General features: G+C 56.8%; 7 protein-coding genes across 7 annotated transcripts; 2 read left to right on the top strand and 5 right to left on the bottom strand.

Annotated features, from left to right (window-relative positions):
- Positions 1–131: 131 nt before the first annotated feature.
- Positions 132–2,972, bottom strand: ASPZODRAFT_664121 (hypothetical protein). The gene is made up of 8 exons (XM_022729372.1): positions 2,807–2,972; positions 2,707–2,750; positions 1,654–2,587; positions 1,491–1,581; positions 1,342–1,431; positions 1,180–1,274; positions 791–1,111; positions 132–731 (listed from the first exon to the last, which is right to left on the bottom strand). The coding sequence occupies exons 3-8, from the start codon at positions 2,580–2,582 to the stop codon at positions 452–454; spliced, it is 1,806 nt and encodes a 601-aa protein (XP_022579497.1). The 5' UTR covers positions 2,583–2,587; positions 2,707–2,750; positions 2,807–2,972; the 3' UTR covers positions 132–451.
- A 215-nt stretch (positions 2,973–3,187) lies between these two features.
- ASPZODRAFT_70682 (hypothetical protein) lies at positions 3,188–4,144 on the bottom strand (the record flags this gene model as incomplete). The annotated part of the gene is made up of 2 exons (XM_022729690.1): positions 3,188–3,922; positions 3,974–4,144. Coding segments are annotated over 2 exons (906 nt in total), but the record flags the coding sequence as incomplete, so codon positions are not given.
- A 566-nt stretch (positions 4,145–4,710) lies between these two features.
- On the bottom strand, positions 4,711–13,635 carry ASPZODRAFT_100081 (hypothetical protein). Its single transcript, XM_022720754.1, has 4 exons — positions 13,521–13,635; positions 12,606–13,405; positions 12,331–12,549; positions 4,711–12,274 (listed from the first exon to the last, which is right to left on the bottom strand). The coding sequence occupies exons 1-4, from the start codon at positions 13,531–13,533 to the stop codon at positions 5,006–5,008; spliced, it is 8,301 nt and encodes a 2,766-aa protein (XP_022579495.1). The 5' UTR covers positions 13,534–13,635; the 3' UTR covers positions 4,711–5,005.
- Positions 13,636–14,196: 561 nt separating this feature from the next.
- ASPZODRAFT_70660 (hypothetical protein) lies at positions 14,197–14,907 on the bottom strand (the record flags this gene model as incomplete). The annotated part of the gene is made up of 1 exon (XM_022729687.1): positions 14,197–14,907. A coding segment is annotated over one exon (711 nt), but the record flags the coding sequence as incomplete, so codon positions are not given.
- A 995-nt stretch (positions 14,908–15,902) lies between these two features.
- ASPZODRAFT_70355 (hypothetical protein) lies at positions 15,903–18,047 on the top strand (the record flags this gene model as incomplete). The annotated part of the gene is made up of 2 exons (XM_022729663.1): positions 15,903–17,687; positions 17,751–18,047. 2 exons carry the CDS (start codon positions 15,903–15,905, stop codon positions 18,045–18,047), a joined length of 2,082 nt encoding a protein of 693 aa, XP_022579493.1.
- Positions 18,048–18,340: 293 nt separating this feature from the next.
- ASPZODRAFT_134400 (hypothetical protein) lies at positions 18,341–22,865 on the top strand. Its single transcript, XM_022723523.1, has 4 exons — positions 18,341–18,702; positions 18,777–21,438; positions 21,498–21,995; positions 22,070–22,865. The coding sequence occupies exons 1-4, from the start codon at positions 18,608–18,610 to the stop codon at positions 22,373–22,375; spliced, it is 3,561 nt and encodes a 1,186-aa protein (XP_022579492.1). The 5' UTR covers positions 18,341–18,607; the 3' UTR covers positions 22,376–22,865.
- ASPZODRAFT_661190 (hypothetical protein) lies at positions 22,067–23,273 on the bottom strand. The gene is made up of 2 exons (XM_022729353.1): positions 23,076–23,273; positions 22,067–23,021 (listed from the first exon to the last, which is right to left on the bottom strand). Exon 2 carries the CDS (start codon positions 23,016–23,018, stop codon positions 22,458–22,460), a length of 561 nt encoding a protein of 186 aa, XP_022579491.1. The 5' UTR covers positions 23,019–23,021; positions 23,076–23,273; the 3' UTR covers positions 22,067–22,457.
- Between the last annotated feature and the right edge of the window lie 197 nt (positions 23,274–23,470).

Here is a 23,470-nt window from a genome sequence, read left to right as displayed (position 1 = left end):
TTCTTGTAAATATCGTTGTCATTGGACGACGGGATTCTTCTGTTGGATGGATAGAAAAATTCTCCGATTGATGTGTTGTTCAATTTGGATATCTAGCACTAATAACATTTCTTGTCCATGATAAACTCGTCCATAAATCAATGCCGAATAAACGTCTGCAGCTTGCAACAGGTAGAAAAAGAAGAAAGGAAAAAAAAAAAAAAACTGCAGCCTTATCCCATGTTGATCATAACATATGACGAGGTAACCACGGATGTCAAATCATCAAAAATCAAACCAGGCAACCATTCTCCTGATCATACATCATTTCCTCGTAAGACATTGAATCGTAGCAGTCATATTCCCGGACAAAACATTATACCCTTGGGGGCTTGATAGTTATAGTAAGGAGACTTTCATAGTCGGGTCTTCATAAATATAGAAAAGGCCATGAGGTAGTGTGATGTCCCATCTAGGTGGCGGAGCGAGGGCTCTTGATAACCACCTCCTTGTGAGACAGAGATCCTGCCTTGGTATTCTCCTTCTGCGGAGTTGACAAGGTCGACCGTGGATCTCCGCATGTAATGTTTGGGAGGACTGTCTTGGACGACTCCGCAGAGAGGGTGTCCGCAAAGGAATTGCGTTTCCCAGTCGAGTGACGATCACGATTCACAGGTGTGTGGTCCAGAGGAGGAAGGCTCGCACGAGAGGACCAACGTCCATTGCGAATCTGATTCTTTGCCAATGGATAGCTACAGCATATTATTAGTCTAGTATTCTCTTGTTGGCAGGGGATTTGGGGGGAACGCACGAAGGAGATATCGATGAAGCCGGAGTCCACGAAGAGCTCACCCCCATGGGAGACGCATTATAGCTAATCTGAGAAGCAGGGCTGAGATGAGATGCGGTCTGCTGCAATCGATGAATGGTAGGTGAAGGAGTGGAGCCCTGAACTACCTCGACAGAGTAATTGTATTCCCCGGTGCGGTAGGCACGACGTTCGTTGCTCTGTTGCTTCAAAAGCTTCTGCGCCTTTGTGTCGGCAAAGCGCAGGAGGAGCTTTACTCCGTCCGTTCCAACAATATTGTGGAAATCATTCAGCACCTTCTCAGCAATTTCTCGGGTTTCAAAACTGTTCCATCATCAAGATCTTTGTTCAGTCTACATGGGCGAATTTCCATCAAGCTGGGCGCCACTCACCGAGCGAATCCAACTTCTTTACTGACGCCCGTTTTCTCGTCACGACTGATCTTCTCAGACAGTACGCGGTATGGCTCAAAGTGACGGCGAAGGTCCTTTGCACAAAAAAGATAGCACAGTTAGGTGGACGGACTTTCGAAGTTCTTTCCCTCGAGAACCTACCGCTTCAGTCCAGTCAATAGGTACATTGGTGCAGTAGATATTGGTTGATGCCTTGTCCTCCAGGTCTTTGAGGCGCGAGTTGCGAGATTTCTATATGCTGTTAATCAAAGAATATACCTCGGTTCACAGGACAATGATGAATAACATACCTGGGCAAAGCTGGCTTGGTATCCAAGATAGAAGAAGCCTCGAATGCAATTCTCACAAGAATCAAAGTTGAAATACTGGACGAAACCAAAGCTAAAGAAAGGGGGTTAGCATGTAATGTCAAAAAGGGAATATCATAAAGGGAGTCGAAAAGAAAGAACGAACCCTTTGCAGAGACCATTGTCAAGGTCGACGATTGCCTTGCAACGGTCAATCTTTCCAAATCGCGAGGCATAAGCATGCAAAAGCTCATCGGTGGTCTCTGGTAGGAACCCCCTAATGTACACGTTTGTGATGCCTTCACGATTCTCGAGGCATTTTGCAAGCGTCATGTCAGTTGGGTTGGTCCACATGGCAGGGACTGCACGAGGGATGGGAGGATCTTGCTGGGTCAAGGCTTCCAGGTCTTGCAAGATGTAGCCATTGGAAGTCTTCATCATCTGCAGGGGAAGACAAGGCTGATTCAAGAGAGTAGCATTGGCTGAAAAGCCATCTATTCCGGGAACAGAGAAATGCTCTGCTTGGCCACCGTCATCCGGGGAAGAGACACCGTTCTGATCGTCACCGTTGATCCACCCATTCCGTTTCTGATCTGCATTGATGAAATATGGCCATCCATAGCCCGGTAGAGCCCCTGGAATGACACCTGGGTTCATGTTCGGGTAGAGGTTGGTCGGCAAGTACGGAATATGTCCCAGTTGGCTCTGTGTCGGTACCGTGGCGGTGGTAGGGGTGAACGCAGTCATCTGCGGGAGACTGCCAAGAAGCCCTCCGTTAGGAAACAGGAGAAGCTGTCCGTTGCAAGGGACACGGTTGCCAGTCGCCACGTTGAGATTGGGGATCTGTCCTTTGAAACCACCCAACTTCATGGTACCTTGGGGGTTGTTGATATTCATATTACCCAGAAGATGGTGCAAACCGTCAAGACTAGCTCCATCCCGGGCTCCCAGACCCGGAAGCTGTGGGTAACCAGGTATATAAGGAGTATTATGGCCATCGTGATGAAACTGGCCTTGGGGCAGCTGCGGGCCTTTGTTAGAGTCAACAGCAATCGAATGCTGCGGAAGCTGGGGCTGAACCACGGCGGCAGTCATCCTGTCTGAAAAAAAAAATAAATTAGAACATGATGCCAATGGAAGTGCCGCTTTCCAAATTGATAAAACGGGGATTCCCTATTCCTGGGCCAGGGTATGAAAGGGTATGTAATCAGCTACTGACTGTTTTCTGGTAATAAACGAGATATCTGAGTAGCACTGGGTAGTCTGTGCCATGGAATGTCAGTTACAGCTGAGAGAGAGAGAGAGAGATGAATCCTTACGTAGAGCAGCGAGTGAGAGCACGTCGGGGCAAGTATAAGGTAAGAATTGGGCCGATCGGACCAAACTGTCCTTGTAGAAGGCTGGTGGTGATAATGGAAGAAGACGAGAAGATGAAGAGATGAAGGTGAAAAGAGGAAGAGAGGAGGAGAGGAAGGGAGGAATAGAAGAAGACGAAGCGAAGGTCGAAGTAGCAAATACGGAAAGTGCCACGGCAGCCTGATTCAGGCAGGAGGCATCTCGCTACCACAACTCTGGAAGCAACAACACAGTCCACTCCGTGACGAGGGCACGAACAGGTATTCTCTAATGCTGGAGGAAAAGAGAAGTGGTCTAGTTCTGGAATTAACAAGCCCCGGTGAATCCTCCTTTGAACGCTGTCGCTATTGAGACTGATCCTGCAGCCACTTGTACACGACCGAAAAGTCCTTGCCACGATACGCCCCCTCCACCGCGTTATATACCCGACGAGTCGAATCGGCCAGCATCAGCGGTGTTCCTGACTCCTCAGCAGCGGCAATCGCCAGACGGAGGTCCTTCTTCATCAACGACACGCCGAACCCGCCCTCGTACCCCCTTGACGCCGGGGCGGCGTCGACCACCCCGGGGACGGGGTTGTTGACGTCCATGGGCCAGCAACGGCCTGTCGAGGTGCTGACCATGTCTGCCAGGACCTTGGGGTCAAGTCCCCAGCGGATTGCTAGGTTCATGGCCTCGGCGGTGGCGATATTGTTGACGGCAAGGATATAGTTGTTGGCCAGTTTGGCCGAGACGCCGCAGCCCTGGGCACCCATGTGCCAGGCGGTCTTGCCCATGAGGAGCAGCACGGAGCGGACACGGTCGACGAGCTCGCCGGATTGTGACGAAGCGCCGAACATGAAGGACAAGGTGCCTGCGCGGGCACCGACCACGCCGCCGGACATGGGGGCGTCGACAAAGCGACCGGCACGGGCTGTGTGGATAGCATTGGCAACCTCTTTCGAGGAGGTCGGGTCGATGGTGGAAGTGTCGATGAAGAGGCGTTCGCGTTCTACAGTCGGGAGGTCGCCAGGTTTCAACATAGAGTGGAAGACGTCCTTGACGTGTTGTGGCTCCGGGAGACTCGTAACAAGGGTGGTCTAATAACACATCGTTAATATATATATAATGAAGGAGCATGCCCGACATACCGACTTCTCAGCGACCTCCCTCGGACTGGCGGCGATTTCCACCCGCTCACTCCCTGCGGCTTTGGTCTCGGCCACAAACCGCTGCATCGCGTCCGAGTTGATATCGCGGATGACCAGCGTATCCTCGGCAGGCATCTTTGCCCTCAAATTCTTCGCCATATTGTACCCTACAGAGTATGTCAGAAGATGATTCCAACTTGCTGTCAGTCATATTTACCCATCTGTCCCAGTCCGATAAACCCCCACGTCGCATCACGCCGGGCACTCGTAGCAAAGGAGCGAGAGCAAGCGTGGCGTACTACCGGGATTTTAGTATTAAACACACTCATCGTCGAATAGCTCTTATGGTTATGAGAATCAACAAAGAGTAACAGGTACGAAAAAGAGATGCTATGAATGTTCAGTACTAATTGATTGGTATGTTGCGGGCCGCGTCTTTCCGAGCTGTGAGGGGTACAAGGTACAAGGTAGCAGGTATGGCCGTGGATAACCAGTACGGAGTACGGAGTACAGAAACTTGTAAAGGTCTAAGCTACCTACCTTACTGAGTACTGACGTGGCTGTGCATAACTAGACATATTATGTAGATCTCTTGTCCTCTTACTACACACTACTTCCTACCTACCTAGGTGGTAACTACTCCATATTCCATACTCCATACTCCATACTCCGTAATCGGCTACTCCCCAAAGAGTTAGTGTTGGGGGATAAATCTGGGGAAGCGGAGGCCAATCAGTGGTGAGTACAGGATAGAGATAATAGGTACTAGGTAAGGTATTTAATATTTTTGGTACTGTACAAGTCTATACAATTTACCTAAATCCATCAGTTGCCTGATAGTACATTTGTGAGCTAGTATGATGGATCCAACTCCACTACCGAAATGCTTGATGCTTGATTATGAACAGGAAAGAAAGCGAACGATGGGTATAGTAGGTGCAAGTAACCCGATAGGGAGTAATGAAATGATAATGATAGAGTGATGGTGGTAGGGAGAGTAAAGGAAGAGTAAAGGAAGAGTAAGGTAAGGGATTACTGTCTCGGCGAGGCTGGATTGGACCCTCCCGGCAGATACTCAGCCGGCACCTTGGGCACACGCGGCGAGTTGGCCGTCTGCGCGAGAGCCCGCTGCTGTGCCCGGAGGAGTTCACGCTGCCGCTCCTTCTCACGGCCCGTGGCCGTCCCCCCCGTCAGCCGGCGCATGCCGTTGCGGATCATAGACTCCAGCGAGGACGAGGAGGAGGAACCGTCGGGAAGGTTCCGGGCGGACGTGGAGGTCTGCGACTTGCCACTACTGCTGCCGCCCAGGAGGATCCGGTCGTCTAGATCGGAGAACCCGTCTTCGGCCTCGCTATCGGACAAGAACGCCGATTCTGTGAACCCGATGGGGGGAGTAGCATGGTAGAGTTTGGGATGCTGTTGGTGTTGTTGGTACTGGTGTTGCTGGTACTGCTGCTGCTGCTGCTGCTGCTGCTGCTGCTGAGACAACATAAGCGGTGGGAGTGGCGGCGTGGAAAAGAGATTGTTGGCCGGTGAGGTGACGGAACGGACATGCGCGGCCGGTCTCAAAGTCTGCGCCACAGACATCTGAGGCGTCAAGGAAGAAGAAGACGACGAAGAAGCGATGATGATGGAGGAGGGGGAAGAGGTCGGGGGAGAGAGAACGCCACCCAGGCCGTCAGATCGCAGGTTTGAGGGCCGGGACTCGGCGAGGCCGTTATGGAAGGAGGAAGTAGAAGCCGTACGGGCAAGGGATTTGCGCAGGATCGGCGCCGTCTGCTGGTCGTAGAGATTGGCGGCGGTGGTGTCGGCGTAGACGCCCGCAAAGCCGCGCAGCAGCAGTGGGTTTCCTGCAACGGAGATCGAGGCGGACGAGGAGATGGGATGCATGAGCGACGAAGGGTGGGTGATGAGCGTGGTGGGCTCGGTGTCCTCGAAGAAATCGTCCAGGCTATCGAGTTTCTGCACGATGTCGCCGATGTTCCCATCGGTCTGCGTGTCGATCGACTTCATCGTGTCGGCGCGCATGGGGAAGAAGGCCTCGCTGTACTCGTCGTCGGCATGGAACTCGACATCGGGAGCCACCGTCTCCTGCGACTCCATGCGGTCCACCTCGGCGCACGTGTAGAACACGGCATGCACATTGTTGCGCGTCAGGCTGGACTGCGTGGCAGGCATGGGGATCGACCAGCCCGTGGGCTCGGGGATTCCATACAAGCTTTGCGTCCGCTCGTACTCCTTGCGGATCGCCCGCGACGACAACGCCGAGGCCATGCTCATGCGCAGATGGTGCCGTTCCATCGGGTTGCCCGACACCGTCATGATGTGATCGAGCACCTGCAGCGCCTGCGAGCACAGGGTTGTCTGCAGCAGCCGCAGCAGCGGAGAGATCAGGTCCGGCCCGTGCCGGGTGATTTCCGGGCGGCGCATGTCGATCTCCGGGATCATGGCGCACAGGATCTTCATGATCTTGACCCGGAACCAGGTCACAATGTTGGTCAACAGGCCCATGAGGAAGATGAGGCTGTACACGTCGTGCTGGGGGAAGTAGCACGCGCGGATCTCCGCCACGATGTGGTCGAGAAAGTCGCTCTCGCTCTGGTACTGCCCGTTGGCGAATCCGAGCAGCGAGGCCGCCAGGCGAGGGCACCCTTCACGCTCGGCGACACGCGCCAGCAGCGTGGCCCACTGCACGGCTCTAGTCTGAGCGGCCGGGTCGTTATCGCCGTCGATATCTTCGTCGAAACAGTGAAGAAAATGCGGCAGGTTCGCCAACGTCGTGAACAAGAAACGGCTGCCGTCGCCGATCAGCGGATGGTTCGGCAGCCCGATGAGCCGGTGCAGGACGTCGAGTGTCTGGTGGAAGGATTCGGACGACTTGAGACCCTTGAAGACCAAGGGCTGGATTCCCTCGAATTCACCCTCCCATTTGTGTGGCTGGCTCTCGAGCAGCTGCGTGTCGACCGCGGCCTCGCTCAGGTCAACGTTGTCGAGAAACTTCTCCAGCATGCCAACGCTCTCGATGAACTCGGTCTCGTGGATGGTGTTCAGACAGGCGCAGGTCGTCCAGAACAGCTGCGGGTAGTGCAGAAGATCCGCGGGCGCCAACGAGCTGATGATGATCTTGAGCGTGGTGAGAATCTCCATCGAAAAGGTCTGGTAGTCCGCCTCCTCGTCCGCGATGGTATTGGACAGCCGCGCCAACATGTCAGCCAGCATGCGCGAGTCCAGCGAGGTCGAGATGCACCGGAACACCTGGAAGGACCGGCACGCCAAATGCCGAACAGGACACGAGGTGGCCCAGTTCAGGGCCTCCTTGGCCCAAAGATCACTGATCCCCTCGTAGGCGAGACTGAAGAAATTGACTACTTCGCGCGTGACGGTTGCCATGGCTGCCGGCACACGACTACCGTCATCTTCCTGATCCTCTTTTCCATTAACATTACCGTTGGTGGTGGTGGTGGTGGTGGTGGTGCTGCTGCGACTGCCAGCACCACCACTGCTATTGCTGCTGCTGCTGCTGCTGTTGTTATTCTCCTCATACTCCCAGACAACCTTGGGGTCGCTCCGGCGAATAGACTCGACGAAGTCTTCAATTGACTGACGGGTTCCCGACGGGGCATCATCTTCGATCTTGGCGGCAATCAACTCATGGATCAGATGGACCAGCATCTCACGTGCTTGTTCCTGGACAGTCACGGTGTAGTGGTCCCACAGGATGAGGACGACATGAAGCAGCTTGGCCAGGTCGTTGAGGGAGACGTTCACGGGGGCGACCATCAGATCAACCAAAAAGATCAGAGACACCTGGCCAAGGGAGAGGCCGGCCTGCTTGTTGCCGACGGGGAGGACGGTGGCCAGATCCGCCACGTAGGGGAGACTCTTTGTGTCCGGCGGGGAGGTTGGGGTGATGGTGGTGGTGGTGGTGGTGGCATCCTTGCGCTCGTGAACCATATGCTTGGGGACGACCTGCAGCAGGAAGAACTCGATGACCTTGGAGCCGGCGGGGGTGCCGGCGAGAAAGACGACGATTTGCTTTGCACATTCGACAAAATTTTGCTCCTTGCGCTCCAGACACAGGGAGATGATAAAGTCGAGCACGAGCTGCACGTTGCCGCCATGGGGCCCCGTGGCCAGCGCCTGCCAGAGGGCCTGGACCTCATTTGGCAGGATCGTGCTGCAGCGGATGGTGATTTCGAACAGGTTGGCGAGCAGCATGTACGAGCGGGCCGTGGGCCCGCCGTTGGGGTCGACCTGCAACTCCATGGTCTGCACCCAGGGCAGGATGGCGGCGACCATGTTGCGCTGGCTGTCCGGCTGCAGGTTACGGAAATGCAGGGAGAACTCGGAGAAGAGGGTGAAGGCCAGATCCGAGTGCTGCTTGGCCAGGCGCTTGGAGGTTTCAAACTGCGCCAGTTTGTAAACGGCGGTCGTCTTGTCCGCGATGCTGATGTCAAAGTCCTGCAGCCGCGAGCTCTTCTGCTGCCGTTCCTCCAACATCCGCAGCAGCCGCGCGGATTTCATGCGGATCTCCCGCTTCTGGTTGCCCAGCGTGACGAGGACGGCGCCGAGGATCCGCCAGAAGCCCAAGGGATAGTCGGCATGTTCGTTCAGGACCTGCGTGACCACTTCGAAGTAGCTCTCGAGCGCCTTGGGCCGTTCGGTGATGTAGCACATCTCGATGCACCGCTCGAGCAGGTACGGGTGCTCCTTGTTGTGGATGATCAGGTTCTTCAGCGCGCGGCGGCCAATCGCGTGGAGTTTGTCTCCGGGATTATTGAAAATGGTCGCGATCCAAGCCAGCATGCGACCGACATCAAACTGCAGGACGGAGCCGCTCTCGGTGGTGATGCTGATGGGACCGGCGCACAGTGAGGCCATGGCGTTCAACGCGGCGGCCCGTAGGTTCTTCTTCTCGATCTCCATGGCGGCCGCCTTGTTGCGCATGTCGCCGCCGCCAACGCCGCCGCTGCCGCCCGCGGCCTCAGACTGCTGCTGGTGAGACATGGCAAATTTGCGCATGTTCTCCTCACGCTGGGAGATCTGAGCCTGATTGGGCGAGTAGCCGCACCAGTCCTCCATGAGGGAGAAGGCGGACTTGCGGGACTCAAAGGGAAGCCAGCGCGACGGGTCCTTGGTACGGTTGATGCCCTCGAACAACTCCTCCATGAGGCCACAGTAGTGGAAGCGCAAGCGCTGGAACTCCCAATCGTTTTGAACCTCGGCATCGCTGAGGAAGATGCGTAGGTCTTTCGTGTAGGTCACCAGGTTGTTGACGATCCAGTCGTCGTTGAAGACCTCGGGTTCCTGCAGGAACTGCGACGTGAGCTTGTAGACATGCGTCACCTCGGTGCGGAGCCGGTCTGTCTTGCGGTTCCGCCGGGGACTGCTCGGCGTGCGGGCATGGGTGCCGATGCGGATCTTGGCCTCCTCGTTGCAGGTGGTGACGGCGTATTGCAGCGACTCGAGGAGGGTGCGGTAGAGACTCGTGGTGATCGACCCCAGGGCGACGACGATGGCGTTGCGGATCGAGTCGCGCTCGGCGGAGAGCAGAGGGATCACAAAGGCGAAGAGACTGCGCGCCGAGCTGATCTTGTCCTGCGACTGCTGCGCCCCCTTGGAGGCCTTGCGCGCGTGCTGGGCATTGGCCAGCTGGCTCTGCGACTGGGCGCCGACGGTGTTGACCGTGGTGCAGGCCATGACCAGGTAGAGCTTCCACTGCTCGACCAGGATCTCGGCGGTCATGTTGTTGCGGGCCAAGGTCCGGCCTTGGGCGGCATCCATCAGCAGAGGACCGTACTGGGGCGCGGCCGGGCGCGGGCTCTCCGCCAGGGCGGTGATGGTGTTGTGCATCTGGACCAGCCGGGCACAGACGATCTCCCGGCCCAGCATGACGGCGAAAGGGCAGGTCTCGAAGCTGAGACGGACGATGTTGGGGAAGACCTTGGACCACAGGGTGGAATCGTACGAGACCTCGCTACTGCACAGTTCGATGAGGGTGTTCTGCGAGGCACTCCGCCGCTTGCCCTTTTGGATCCGACTGCGCTCCGCCACCGTGAGCTGCTCGTCGTTGACGTCCAGGATCTGTTGGGAGTCGGCCTCGAGAATGCGGATGATGCGCGTGTTCTCCTTGCCCAGCGCGCTGTCGAACTCGGTGACGAGCCGGAGGACCGTGATGGCGAACGCGCGCACCCGCCGGGACTGCGAGCAGAGGAAGAACAGGCCATGGGACTCGATCTCATCGACGTACGCCAGCACGCTCGACAGATCGAGCTGCAGAGCCCGGCTTCCAGAGGGGGACTTGTCGGCCGTGTCGGCCGTCACCCCTTTCGTCTTTTGCTTGATCTCTTCGATCCAGATGCCGAGCAGTTCGACGTAGAGCCGCAGCGTGGACTCGATGTGGCCCGGGCCTAGCATGCCTTCGTCCGACATGGTCGAGTATCGCGCGTCAAAGTTGAAGATGAACCGGGCGAATCCGATGGTCACCTGCTGGGCGTGCGCCTGGCGGGCGATCGCCTTGAGCGATTCGGCCGACGAGGCGGCAATGTTCGACTGCACATGGGCGGTGCCAGTACAGAGCAGGTTGATCAACGAATTGAAGGGGATGTGGTCCGAGAGGCAGCGGGGCAGAGCCTGCACGGCGACGTGGAGGAGGTCATAAAAGGCCTGTTTCTGCTCCGACGCCGTCAGGTGGTCGTCGCGCCGGGCGAAGCTGAACGCCTCGGAGATGGGCGTCTTGGGTGTGGACCCGCCGAACTTCTCGTCCAAGGCCGCCTGGCCACCAAAGGCGTTGTCACAGACGATGGTGATCTTGCCCAGAATCTCACAGAAGCGGATGTAGTATTCTTTGGTATTATCACCAAGTTTGGCCGTGTTGACAGGTCGGGAAAGGGTAGTAGTAGTAGTAGTAGTAGTAGTAGTAGTAGTAGTAGTAGTAGTAGTAGTAGTAGGATCGGCATCGGCGAGCCCGCGCGTCACTCTGGGCTCCGCTAGCAACTGTGGTCGGTGCATGTGGGCGACGCTGACTTGGGTGAAGGGGTTGGGAACGGCGCCCGTGGGAAAAGGCGGGCAGAGATGATCGCAGTGCTCGAGATCGGACATGATGGCCAAGAAGGAGCGGATTCCGATGACCATGCGTTCGGGCTCCATCTGGTCGATCCGGAGCTCGCGGCCGGACAGGAAGAGGTCGGAGTTGATCAAGGGAAAGATGATGTTGCGGAAGCAAACGTCTGGGTGCTTGAGCCCGATCATGCGGATGAGCTGGATGAGGGGGTCGGAGACGGTCGGTTCGGTGGTGAGGTAGCTCTTACGGCCCGGGGGTAAGGCGATTTTGACGACCTCTTCGACCCTGCGGAGGGTCACGGTTGGGGAATCGGAGTGGCGGAAAAAATAAGTCCACAAGAGACGACACATGGCCTGCAGGGCCGGCCCACGGGCCGGGCGTTCTTTCAACTTGGCAGGCAGGCCCATGATGATGGACAGCCACTGGGCGGAGAAGACTTCCTTTGTGGACACGCACAGCAGCAGGACATGCAGGGGGAAAGCTGCGGCCCAGTGGCGAGGTTTTGTCATGAGTTGAGAGAGACGCGGCTGGACGAGGTCAAGAAACTCCTTCCATTTGGGCAGGGTCAGGTCGGCACTCGGGCTGGCAGCGACGATGAGGAGCAGAGTCTCGAAGATGTAGCAGTAGGCTTGCTTGATGCGTTGGCCGTGGGCGTTGACGAACAAGCGGGCGAGAGAGCGCATGAAATCACAGGTTTTGGTCCATGATTCCGGATAGGTGCTGATACGGAGATAGCGCATGCCCAGGATGAGCAGTTCAACCTTGGCTTCGCTGTCCTTGGTCGGCCCGCCGCGCATTGCCTCGTCCTTCTGGTAGCGGTCGAGTTCGGCGAGGAAGCGATTGGTGACACTGGTGAAGTTGGTCTCGCTCATGATGCCTAGCAGCTGGGCGTAAATCCGCCAGTTGGCCATCCGCAGCGGGGAGGCGGCGATCTGGTCCGGATCGACGGTCTTGAGCTGGCCAAATATGATATCCTCGAGGCGGTCGGCCATATCGACGGTGATTGAGGCCAGGCTGCTCTGGTTGAAGATCTCGATGAGGACACGACAGACCAGATAGACCGAGACTGTGGCCCGTCTCTCGGCCAGAACCACATCTTCGTGTCTTGACAGGAGGGTGCTAGGTGGCGGGGGAGGAGGAGGAGGAGTAGGATCCACCGCTGGGGATTCGGTATTTATCTGCGTGGGTTCCGTGTTGCGACGGTGCAGTAGTCCATTCTCTGCAAATGATGGCCTGGGCTAATAGAGATTGTTAGCAAGATGAATCACACAAGAAACTTCTTCCCTTCCCCCACCTGTTTGGCCATGATAGCGGCGTCTCCCTTGGCTTTACGCCAGAACATGATCGTGTCGATCAACGGCTTAGGTTTATCACGGGCAATATGCCCCAGAGCAGCGATGAGTTGGTCAAAGGTTGGATCCGCGCCGGGTCCACAGACCTCCTCTACCGGGGCCGAGGATTCTCCCAGCTTCATGATGGCCTGGTTGATTTTGGCGTCTGCTTGTCCAACGAACTAGTCCGGGTCAGTGTCCTGAATAGGCAGCCAGAAGAATGGACACAAGGTCTTACCGAGTTGAAGAGGTGGTGTAATGCATATTCGCCGACAGTCTTTGACTCGGTATGATGATGCTTCGAGTGAGTCCGGCTATGCGAATTCTTCTGCCAGTTCTTGTTGCCCGTGGAAGGATTCCGCCGGTGGGAGGCCGCAGCCGGATCCATGGGGCCCTGGTCTTCAATAGTCGCCAAGGTGGAATGACCTGGACTCGGATTCTTGGGTAGTACATCTTGTGATTGTGATTGTAATTGTGATTGTGATTGTGAAGGGGACTGAGACTGTTGTTGTTGTTGTTGTTGGTCCGACCTGCCCATTTCCATCGACTCGGCCGCCATGGCACGCCCAACGGAGGCGATCAGCTCCGGGCTGAGCGGGTTTGTATTGGCGAAACTGGGGTTCCGGGAATGCTGAATGCCGTGCACGATGGATGTCTGACGATGATGCCCGTAGGAGGAGTTGGAGGGCCGTCGCTCGAGGCCGACGACGACGCCCGTCTCAGGGCTTTTTGAATGGGACTGGCCGCGTCGGCGGGGTTGGGGTTGCAAGGAAGAGACTGAGGCGGAGACGGCGGCGGAGGGCGGCAAGGACGACGGCGAGGAGGAGGAGGAGGAAGCCGAGGGAGGAAGCGTAGCAGTAGACGGGTCAAGGCCTCTGCCTCTGGCAGAGGAGGGTTCACGACTGTGGACGGCCGAGGAGGACTGGGTGCTGCGCGGGCCCAGACGCTCTGGTGGGGAGGGGAGGCCATGGTGCGACGCAGCGGTCAGTTCGTCGGGGAGGAGGGGTATCGGGGGCTGGCCGGGGCCAGATTTGATTGCTGAAACGTCATCAGAGATGGATTAGCATCTGAGACGTCCCGATCGGAGACAAGGGGGGATGGAAAATCTCTTGGGAGGAGGAGGAGGAGGAGGAGGAGGAGGTTAGGAACTCACGATGGGGCTGCATCGCTGAAAGGGCGATCTCAAGCTCACAGCCGGGGACATCTGGAGGAAACACGAGTGCTCAGCAGAGACAACGAGCGGGACATGGTTCCTCAGCAGGCAAGGAGCAGGAACTGGGTTGCGGTGGTGGGAGTCGTTGGAGAGAAGGAGTTTCGGTGGTGGTGGTGGTGAGAGACGAGGTTGGAGGCTCCAGCTCGTTTGTCCGACCGCACGGGCTGGCAAGGACAGGATCGAGGGGGAGTTGCAATCCGGGTCTGCAATAAGAATGGATATATATGTATACAGAGTATAGGGAAGATGATTTGATTCGACTGGAAATACTATTTACTGGGACTTCCGTCCTGACTGCTCAGAGATCGCCGTGATTCCAGATATTCCCATAGGGATTGTGGGCAGCTACAGAATGGCCAGCAAGTCGTAGAACAACCCAGCAGGAGTGGATTCAGAGCAGATGGTATCGTCTACTGTCTGATCGACGGTACGGAGTAGTACGGAGTATATGGATTGTTCGATTTGGTTGATATAAATAGCTGGATATTTGACTGACTTTACCTGCTGTTGATCCTGAGGCAGACAGTATTAGCCACAGTCCAGCCATAGCCACAGCCACAGCCACAGCCTGTGGCTGTGCTACAATAGCTTCAGAATAACTGGCAACTGGCACTCCTTATTGAACAGTTCTTGTTCTTCTTGCCAAAGCAATACAGCTGAAGCGGAGATCTTTCTCCCCCCCCTCGCTGGCCACCCTCATGATCCGTTTGATCCCCATCTGCAGCAGTCTCGGGCTCAGCACATCCTCCCCCTCCGCGACTCGACCTCGTTCCAGCGGCCCCTGGCGTGAACCTTCGAGCTCCCAGAGTCGTCCAGCGGCGGTGACATACGCGAGAAAGTGCAGACCGGTGTGTTGGGTGGTGGGCAGTGCATGCGTATCGCCCGAGTGTTCGACGGATCTGTGGGCGCGTTCAAAGGGGAGATTGTTGTAGAGCATCTCGGCGCGGTCGGTCATCTGCAGCGGGATGGCGGTGTTGCGGATAGCCTCGAGGTCGGAGCCCGGCTGGATGAAGGCCACTGCTGGTCCGTTGAGGACGCTGTGCAGGAGTCCGATGGAGCCACACGCGTGTCCGATGGTCTGCTTGAACCAGAGGACGGGCTCGTCGGGGCCGAATCCCTCGTAGGACTCCCTTCCGGCGTCCTCGGCTTGACGGTCACGGTGCCAGGCTGGCGTGAGGGGGATGATGACCAGCAACGCGAAGACAGGGCGAGGGATGTGAGCGAGCAGGTCTGGCTCGTCGAGGGAATAGACGTCGTAGAACTGTAGATCGGGAGAGAGGCCCAGCGTGGTGGCGAGCTGGGTCATCACCTCGGGATTGTTCTCTACTGATCAGTTGGAGAATACTATGGGATAGGAAAACTTACCCAGCATCTTCCATGTTTTTTCCATGATGAGATGAAGATGAAGATGAAGTATCTCGGTTGAGAGGGAGTGAATGATATAGGCAACACCCGCAATGATATAGTTACTATACATACACTATAACTTCTTAATAAAAACCTTGTAGATAATACTCTACTGGTCTATACTATAGACTCTATACTATCTTTATTGATAAGATACTATACAAGTCTGACTATAAGTATTCTATGAGATACTAAACAGACCCTGATTGGATTTTGCTTTCATCTATCGTCTTCTATTAGTTACTACAGGAATCCTTCATCAGTCGGCTATTGGAATGCATTCCAGTCTACACCTAACTTCTCTGTTCATATCATTATAATACTACAGAGTATCTTATTATTATTATCATTATCATTATCATTATTACTATCTTACTCTGTAAAGTCCTCCGCTCCACGGCAGTCGGCAATGGATTCGGGAATCCGAGGACTGAATGTTATTCTATAACCTAGTATAAGATAGAGTAACTATTTATAATAGACATTTCTTGTCTTATAGCAAGTCTCTGCATTCTATCCCATCCTAGATCTTGGAGTGATAGCTTCCTGCAGTAATTCCGAGCCTGCCGAGGAACCCTCTCATTCTATTGCTCACCACTCTCACCACTTCATCCTCCATCCTCCATCCTCCATCCTCCATTCTCCATTCTCCATCCTTCATCCTTCATCTAAAACCATCTCTTCCACCTCCTCTCGCACTCGCACTCGCGTTCGCTCTCTCACGATTGCCCACTTTGGGCCGGGATCGGCGTTGGCTTTCCGGCGGTCTCCAAGTCAGACCACTTGGCTTTCTTCACGCCTTCCACTACGCTTATCCTGACTCTTCTTTTCAACCCTCTTCTTTCTTTCTTTCTTGCTTTTCTTCTTCTTGTGTTTTTTTTTTCTTCTCTTTTTTCCTTCGATAAATCTCCCACTATGGGGCAGCTCGATACCCTCGATCTCGTCGTCCTCGCCGTCCTCCTCGTGGGCAGTGTCGCCTACTTCACAAAGGGGTCATACTGGGCGGTCGCCAAAGACCCCTACGCCTCGTCGACCACCGCCGTCAATGGCGCCGCCAAAGCCGCCGCCACGAGGGATATCCTCGAGAAGATGGAGGCGACGGGCAAGAACTGCGTGGTGTTCTACGGCTCGCAGACCGGCACCGCCGAGGACTACGCCTCGCGCCTGGCCAAGGAGGGCGCCCAGCGCTTTGGCCTGAAGACCATGGTCGCCGACCTGGAGGATTACGACTACGAGAACCTGGACCGCTTCCCCTCGGACAAGGTGGTGTTTTTCGTGCTGGCCACCTACGGCGAGGGCGAGCCGACCGACAACGCCGTCGAGTTCTACCAGTTCATCACGGGCGACGACGTCGCCTTTGAGAGCGGCGAGGCCGACCGGCCGTTGGCCGCCCTCAAGTACGTGACCTTTGGCCTGGGAAACAACACCTACGAGCACTACAACGCCATGGTTCGCAACGTCGACGCCGCGCTCACCAAGATGGGTGCCACACGCGTCGGCGATGCCGGCGAGGGCGACGATGGCGCCGGCACCATGGAGGAGGACTTTCTGGCCTGGAAGGAGCCCATGTGGGCGGCTCTCGCCGACTCGCTGGGTCTCCAGGAGCGTGAGGCCAAGTACGAGCCCGTCTTCTCCGTCACCGAGGACGAGGCGTTGACCCCGGCCGACGAGACCGTCTATCTCGGCGAGCCGACGCACGCCCACCTGCAGGGCCGCCCCAAGGGCCCTTACTCGGCCCACAACCCCTTCATCGCCCCCATCGTCGAGTCCCGCGAACTGTTCACCGTCAAGGGCCGCAACTGTCTGCACCTCGAGGTCAGCATCGCCGGCAGCAACCTCAGCTACCAGACCGGCGACCACATCGCCGTCTGGCCCACCAACGCCGGCGCCGAGGTCGACCGCTTCCTGCAGGTGTTTGGCCTGGCCGACAAGCGCGACGCCGTCATCCGCGTCAAGGGGCTCGACGTCACCGCCAAAGTGCCCATCCCCACCCCGACCACCTACGATGCCGCCGCCCGCTACTACATGGAGATCGCCGCCCCCGTCTCCCGCCAGTTCGTCGCCACCCTGGCCGCCTTCGCCCCGGACGAGGCCACCAGAGCCGAGATGGTGCGTCTGGGCGCCGACAAGGACTACTTCCACGACAAGCTCTCCACCCACTGCTACACCATCGCCCAGGCGCTGCAGAGCCTCACCCCCGAGCCCTTCACCACCGTCCCCTTTTCCCTCCTGATCGAGGGCATCAACAAGATCCAGCCGCGCTACTACTCCATCTCCTCCTCCTCGCTCGTCCAGAAGGATACCATCAGCATCACCGCCGTCGTCGAGTCCCTCCGTCTGCCCGGCGCCAGCCACCTCGTCAAGGGCGTCACCACCAACTACCTGCTCGCCCTCAAGCAGAAGCAGAACGGCGACCCCGCCCCGGACCCGCATGGCCTCACCTACGCCCTCTCCGGCCCCCGCAACAGGTACGACGGCATCCATCTCCCCGTCCATGTCCGCCACTCCAACTTCAAGCTGCCCTCCGACCCCTCCCGCCCCATCATCATGGTCGGCCCGGGCACCGGCGTCGCCCCCTTCCGCGGCTTCATCCAGGAGCGCGCCGCTCTGGCCGCCCGTGGCGACAAGGTCGGGCCTACCGTCTTGTTTTTCGGCTGCCGGAACCGCACCGAGGACTTTGTCTACCAGGATGAGTGGAAGGTAAGTTTCCATCCTCTATTCTTATAGTATATTTATCTTCTATACTCTTACACTGACCATCAGACCTATCAAGAACAACTGGGCGATAATCTGAGAATCATCACCGCCTTCTCCCGTGAAGGCCCCTCCAAGGTCTACGTGCAGCACCGTCTGCACGAACACGCCTCCATGGTCAGCGACCTGCTCAAGCAAAAGGCCGTCTTCTACGTGTGTGGCGACGCCGCCAACATGGCCCGCGAGGTCAACCTCGTCCTCGGTCGCATCCTGGCGGAGCAGCGTAACCTGCCCGCCGACAGGGGCGAGGAGCTCGTCAAACACATGCGCAGTAATGGCAGCTACCAGGAGGACGTCTGGTCCTAGTTTTTTTCTTCTTTTCTTCTTTTCTTCTTTTATACAAGAAACCCCGAGTGAAGTAGAGATTTCTCTCGTGGAAGTCTTACGGACCATCTTACGGATATGCATGCACATATTTTACGAGCATTTCTTTCTTTGTTTCGAGTTTGAACGAGGTCTATCATAGAGGCATGAGAGTATAATGCTTGAATAGAAATACTACATAGCTCAGTTTAGCCTAGGACAGTTGTTATAGAACTATTAGTTGCAGTGTTAGTGAAATGAAAATTATGTCATCGTAGATAAGATCGCCAACTCACTTCATCCCACCAGCCTGGATACGACACAGTCGGTTCCAGCACACCGGATTACGAACACGTTATTGAATGACTATGAATTGATGTGATAGAGACTGAGCAGACTCAGCAGAGTGTCAGATACATACGTGCTCTAGCAGCTCCAGCAGCTACAGTGACGTCCAACCAGCGCTTCAGCGACGTCCAACCAGCGCTTCGGCGACGTTCAACCAGCGCTTCAGCTGGGATAAACCCAGAAAGAATCAAGTATAGTCGGTATATCAGAGCAAAATGGCCTATGTCGTGCCCATCCACCGGGCAAGCAGCATCCGGCATGCGTTGAAGCTCGAGTTCCTGAAACCAAAGGAGGAGTGTCTGGTTGTTGCGTGAGCTTCCTCTTCAGTTATCAACGTATTTTACATCAACTATTTTCTTTTTTTTCCTTTCTAATACCGTCAAGAAAAGCAAATAGATTGGAATTCTACAGTCCAACGCCCGACGGGTTATCGTTGACGACGTCTCGTCCGCTCTTCGCCCGACCGACGATGCTCGCCCGCCTCCCTACCCCCGCCGACTCGGATACAGACCATCTCTTCGTCGGAACAGACCAGTTCACCTATTTCACTCTCTCGTGGGATCGGGAGAGCAGGTCGGTACGGACGGAGCGGCAGTTTGTCGACCTTGCGGATCCGTCGTCGCGCGAGTCGCAGACGGCCGGTCGGTGTCTGATCGATCCGTCGGGACAGTTCCTTACGCTCGAGATCTACGAGGGCGTGATTACCGTGGTGCCCATTGTGCAGTTTTCGGGCAGGAAAAAAAAACCGGGACCGAGTCATGCAGGAGGAGGAGGAGGAGGAGGAGGAGGAGGAGGAGGAGGAGGTGGTGGTGGTGGTGGGAATGCTGCCAAAGTTGGGGAACTCGGGGAGCCGACCAACGCACGCATCGACGAGCTGTTCGTACGCTCGTCGACTTTCATGCACGTCCAGGCGGGCTCGCCGCGGTTGGCGTTGTTGTACGAGGATAGCCAGCGTGCGGTGCGGTTGAAGGTGCGCGAGCTGCAGGGCGCAGACGCCACGTTTGTCGAGACAAAGGTGTTTTCGCAGGAATTGCCCCTCGGGGCATCGCATCTGATACCCGTCCCTGCACCGTTGGGCGGCCTGCTGGTTCTCGGCGAGACCTCCATCGCCTACGTCGACGAGGATAACAATGATACCCTGTCGCAACCGTTGGAGGAGGCCACGGATTTCGCCGCCTGGGAGCAGGTCGACGGCCAGCGCTGGCTGCTCGCAGACCTGTACGGCCGCCTGTACTTCCTCATGCTGGTTCTCGACGCCGACAACCAGGTTAGCAGCTGGAAATTCGATCTGCTGGGCACCACCTCCGTCGCCTCCGTCCTGGTCTATCTGGGCGCGGGGATCATCTTTGTCGGTTCCCATCAGGGTGACTCGCAGGTTGTACGGATCGGTGACGGCTCCATCGACGTCTTGCAGACCATCTCGAATATCGCCCCGATCCCGGACTTCACCGTCATGGATCTCGGCAGCCGCACCAGCGAGTCCCAGCAGACGCACGAGTTCTCCTCGGGCCAGGCCCGCATCGTCACGGGCTCCGGGGCCTTTGGCGACGGCACCCTGCGCTCCGTCCGCTCCGGCGTCGGCATGGAGGAGCTGGGGGTTCTCGGCGAAATGAACCATATCACTGATCTGTGGGGGCTACAGGCACAAGACGCCACCGGCAGCACCGACTTTCTCGATACTCTGGTCGTGACCTTTGTCAACGAGACGCGCGTGTTTACCTTCAGTCCTGACGGTGAGGTCGAGGAACTCGACTCTTTCTTCGGTTTGTCGCTTGCAGAGAGCACCTTGCTCGTCGCAAATCTGCCCGCCGCCCGCATCCTGCAGGTCACCGAGCATCGCGTCCTGATCGCTGATGTCGGAGGCATGCTCTCCTTTGAGTGGACGGCCCCAGCTCAGTCGGTCATCACGGCCGCCTCGGCAAATGACAACCACTTGGCCATCGTTGTGGGAGGACAGATCCTGACCATCATCGACCTCCGCGACTCCAACACCGTCCGCGTACAGTCGCAGAAGGATCTGGGTGCGGACCGGCAAATCTCCGGCGTCGCCGTGCCCTCCTCCTCCTCAGCAAGTGAAAACGCAATCTGCGTGGTGGCGTTCCCCCAGTCGGCGACTGTCTCCGTCCTCTCGCTCGACTCTCTGGACATCCTGCACGAGAAATCCCTGGGTCCCGCTGGCGAGGCATTTCCGCGCTCTGTGCTCGTCACAGAGGTCTTGGCCGATAGCCCGCCGACGCTTTTCATCTCCATGGCGGACGGCAGCGTGATCACCTTTGCCTTCCAAGCGGAGGAGGGAACCGAATACTCGCTGACGGGGATGAACAAGCTGATCCTAGGCTCAGAACAGCCGACGTTCAAACGACTGCCGCGCGGGGGTAATGATAATAGTGATAGCCACGCAGGAGGCCTGTCCAATGTGTTCGCCACATGCGAGAACCCAAGTCTGATCTACGGCTCCGAGGGACGCATCATCTACTCCGCCGTCAACTCCGAGGGTGCCGCGCGCGTCTGCCACTTCCACTGCGCGGCGTACCCCGGTGCGATCGCGGTGGCGACGGCCCAGGACCTCAAGATCGCGCTGGTGGACCGCGAGCGCACGACGCAGATCCAAACGCTTCCCATCGGCGCGACGGTGCGGCGGGTGGCGTATTCGCCCGCGGAAAAGGCGTTCGGCATCGGTACCATCTCGCGGACTCTGGAGGGTGGCGCCGAAGTCGTCAACAGCCGCTTCGTGCTCGCGGACGAGATCCTCTTCCGCCAACTAGATGCGTTTGACCTGCACGCCGAGGAACTGGTTGAAAGCGTCATCCGCGCGGATCTCGTCGTCGGCTCCGACGACGCGGGGCGTCCGTTACTCCGTGACCGCTTCGTCGTTGGCACCGCTTACCTCGACGACGAAGGGCAGGAGTCTATCCGTGGCAGGATCTTGATCTTCGAAGTCGACAATGGTCGTAAGCTGACACGCATCGCTGAGTTGCCTGTCAAGGGAGCCTGTCGGGCCTTGGCTATGATGGGGGGGAAGTTGGTGGCTGCCCTAGTGAAGACGGTACTCTTTTCTCTTTTCTATCTTCCTACTCTTCTATTCTTCTATTTCTAACTGATTAGGTCGTCGTGTATAATGTTGTGGCAAACAACTTCAGCGAGATCAAGCTCGAAAAAGCAGCCAGCTACCGCACCTCGACGGCCCCCGTCGACATCACAGTGACGGGAAACCTGATTGCAGTCGCCGACCTGATGAAGAGCGTGTCGGTGGTCCAGTATACCGCCGGGGTGGACGGCCTTCCAGACCGCTTGACGGAGGTGGCGCGCCATTTCCAGACCGTGTGGGCGACGGCCGTTGCGTGCGTGGACGGCGGCGACCCCAGCGAGAGCACTACCGAGGGACAGGGGCAGCAGCAGGATGGAGAAACATTTCTAGAAAGCGACGCAGAGGGGAACCTGATCGTCCTGCGGCGCAACGTCCACGGTGTGACGGAAGAGGACCGCCGGCGGCTCGAAGTCACCGCTGAGATTTCCCTGGGCGAGATGGTCAATCGTATCCGACCGGTGAACGTCCAGCAGCTCTCCAGTGGGATCGTCAGTCCGAGAGCATTCATCGCTACAGTAAGCTTGTTCTCTCTCTCCTTTCCCCGTTTCTTTCTCCTGATTGTTCGGGTTGATTGCTTACAAAACAACAGGTCGAAGGATCCATCTATCTGTTCGCTCTGATCAATGCAGCGCACCAGGACTTCCTCATGCGTCTCCAGTCAACTATGGCCGCGTATATCGACTCCCTGGGCGGGCTGCCCTTCACCAAGTTCCGTGCGTTCCGCAGTCTGGTGCGCGCGTCCGAGGAGCCCTTCCGTTTCGTCGACGGCGATCTGATCGAGCGGTTCCTCCAGCTCGAGCCGCCTGTGCAGGAGGAGATTGTAGGCTTGGTGGGCGAGGAACTCGACGTTGATTCTGTCCGTGGGATGGTTGAGGCATTGAGACGGCTGCACTAGATATTGTATACAATGAACGAAATCTGATGATTCTTTTATTAATCGACTGTATTTAATGATTGAGCAAATTTTGAAGAAATGATCACTCCGAATCACTCCACTCGAGCAACTCCTTGATCTGGTCCTCCGACAGGTTCTTCGCACGAGTGTTGCCCCCCTTCTCCAGATTCTTCTGGTACTTCTTCTGCCTCTTGCGAGCGTTCTTCCCCCACTCCGGCACGCCACTCGCCGTTGCAAATTCCTCCGCCTCGTTGATCTCGTCGTCCGAGTTTTCCACCTCACCGAGCACCTTCCCCGGTTCCCTGGGAGCAGCAGCGGCGGCAGCACCGCCGCCCCGCAGCGAGTTGGCCGAGACCTTCGCCTGCGAGTCCTCCGTCACCCCGAACGCCTCTTCCTCCTTTTTCTTCTTCTCTTCGCGCTTGAGCCGGTCGCGCTCGTACGACCACTTGAAGAACCGGTCGATATACGGCCGCACGAGCAGGTAGGCGAAGACGATCAGCAGCACGCGCACCCAGCGCTTGGCGTCGCCCGTCGTGAACGAGGCAGAGAACCGGTTGACGAACCGCTTCAGGGTGGCTTCCGCGGCGGCGAGGAGCTGGCCGACGAAGTCGGTCAGCAGCTCGGTGACCTTTTCCATATCCATTTTCTTCTTCTTAGCTGGGTGATTCTTCTAAAAGGAGCTTGAGGGGTAGAGCTGTACTGAGAGCGTGCGGAACCCCGCGGAATCAAATTCAACAGTCTTGATCGCGTAGGATTATCGGTATTCACGAGAAGTGATACAGAAGAGGAATAAGAAGTAGACTGCAAGCAAGTACAGATGGTCTTTTTTCGAATCAGTCCCGCTGTCTGGGCGAATGGCGAGAGTCGACAAGAAGCTGTGATTCTCTTTTTCCAGCAGCTGCCGACGACTTTCTGAAGCTGCCAGAAACAAACACTGCAAACATTGTAAACACTGCAAACACTGCAAACTGCCATATGCGGATGCTCCGATTGGGCGGGCGTCGGATCCCGGAGATACAATCCTCCAGTCCCAATCGAGACATATGCCAACGCGTCGCGTCTACGATGAGGCAGGCACTGCTTAGACTGACCACC

The sequence above is a fragment of the Penicilliopsis zonata genome (genome assembly GCF_001890105.1).
Source record: "Penicilliopsis zonata CBS 506.65 unplaced genomic scaffold ASPZOscaffold_12, whole genome shotgun sequence".
In the NCBI taxonomy this organism is placed as follows: domain Eukaryota; kingdom Fungi; phylum Ascomycota; class Eurotiomycetes; order Eurotiales; family Aspergillaceae; genus Penicilliopsis; species Penicilliopsis zonata.
Note: the sequence above shows the minus strand (reverse complement) of the source record. Positions and strands in the feature narration are given on the sequence as shown.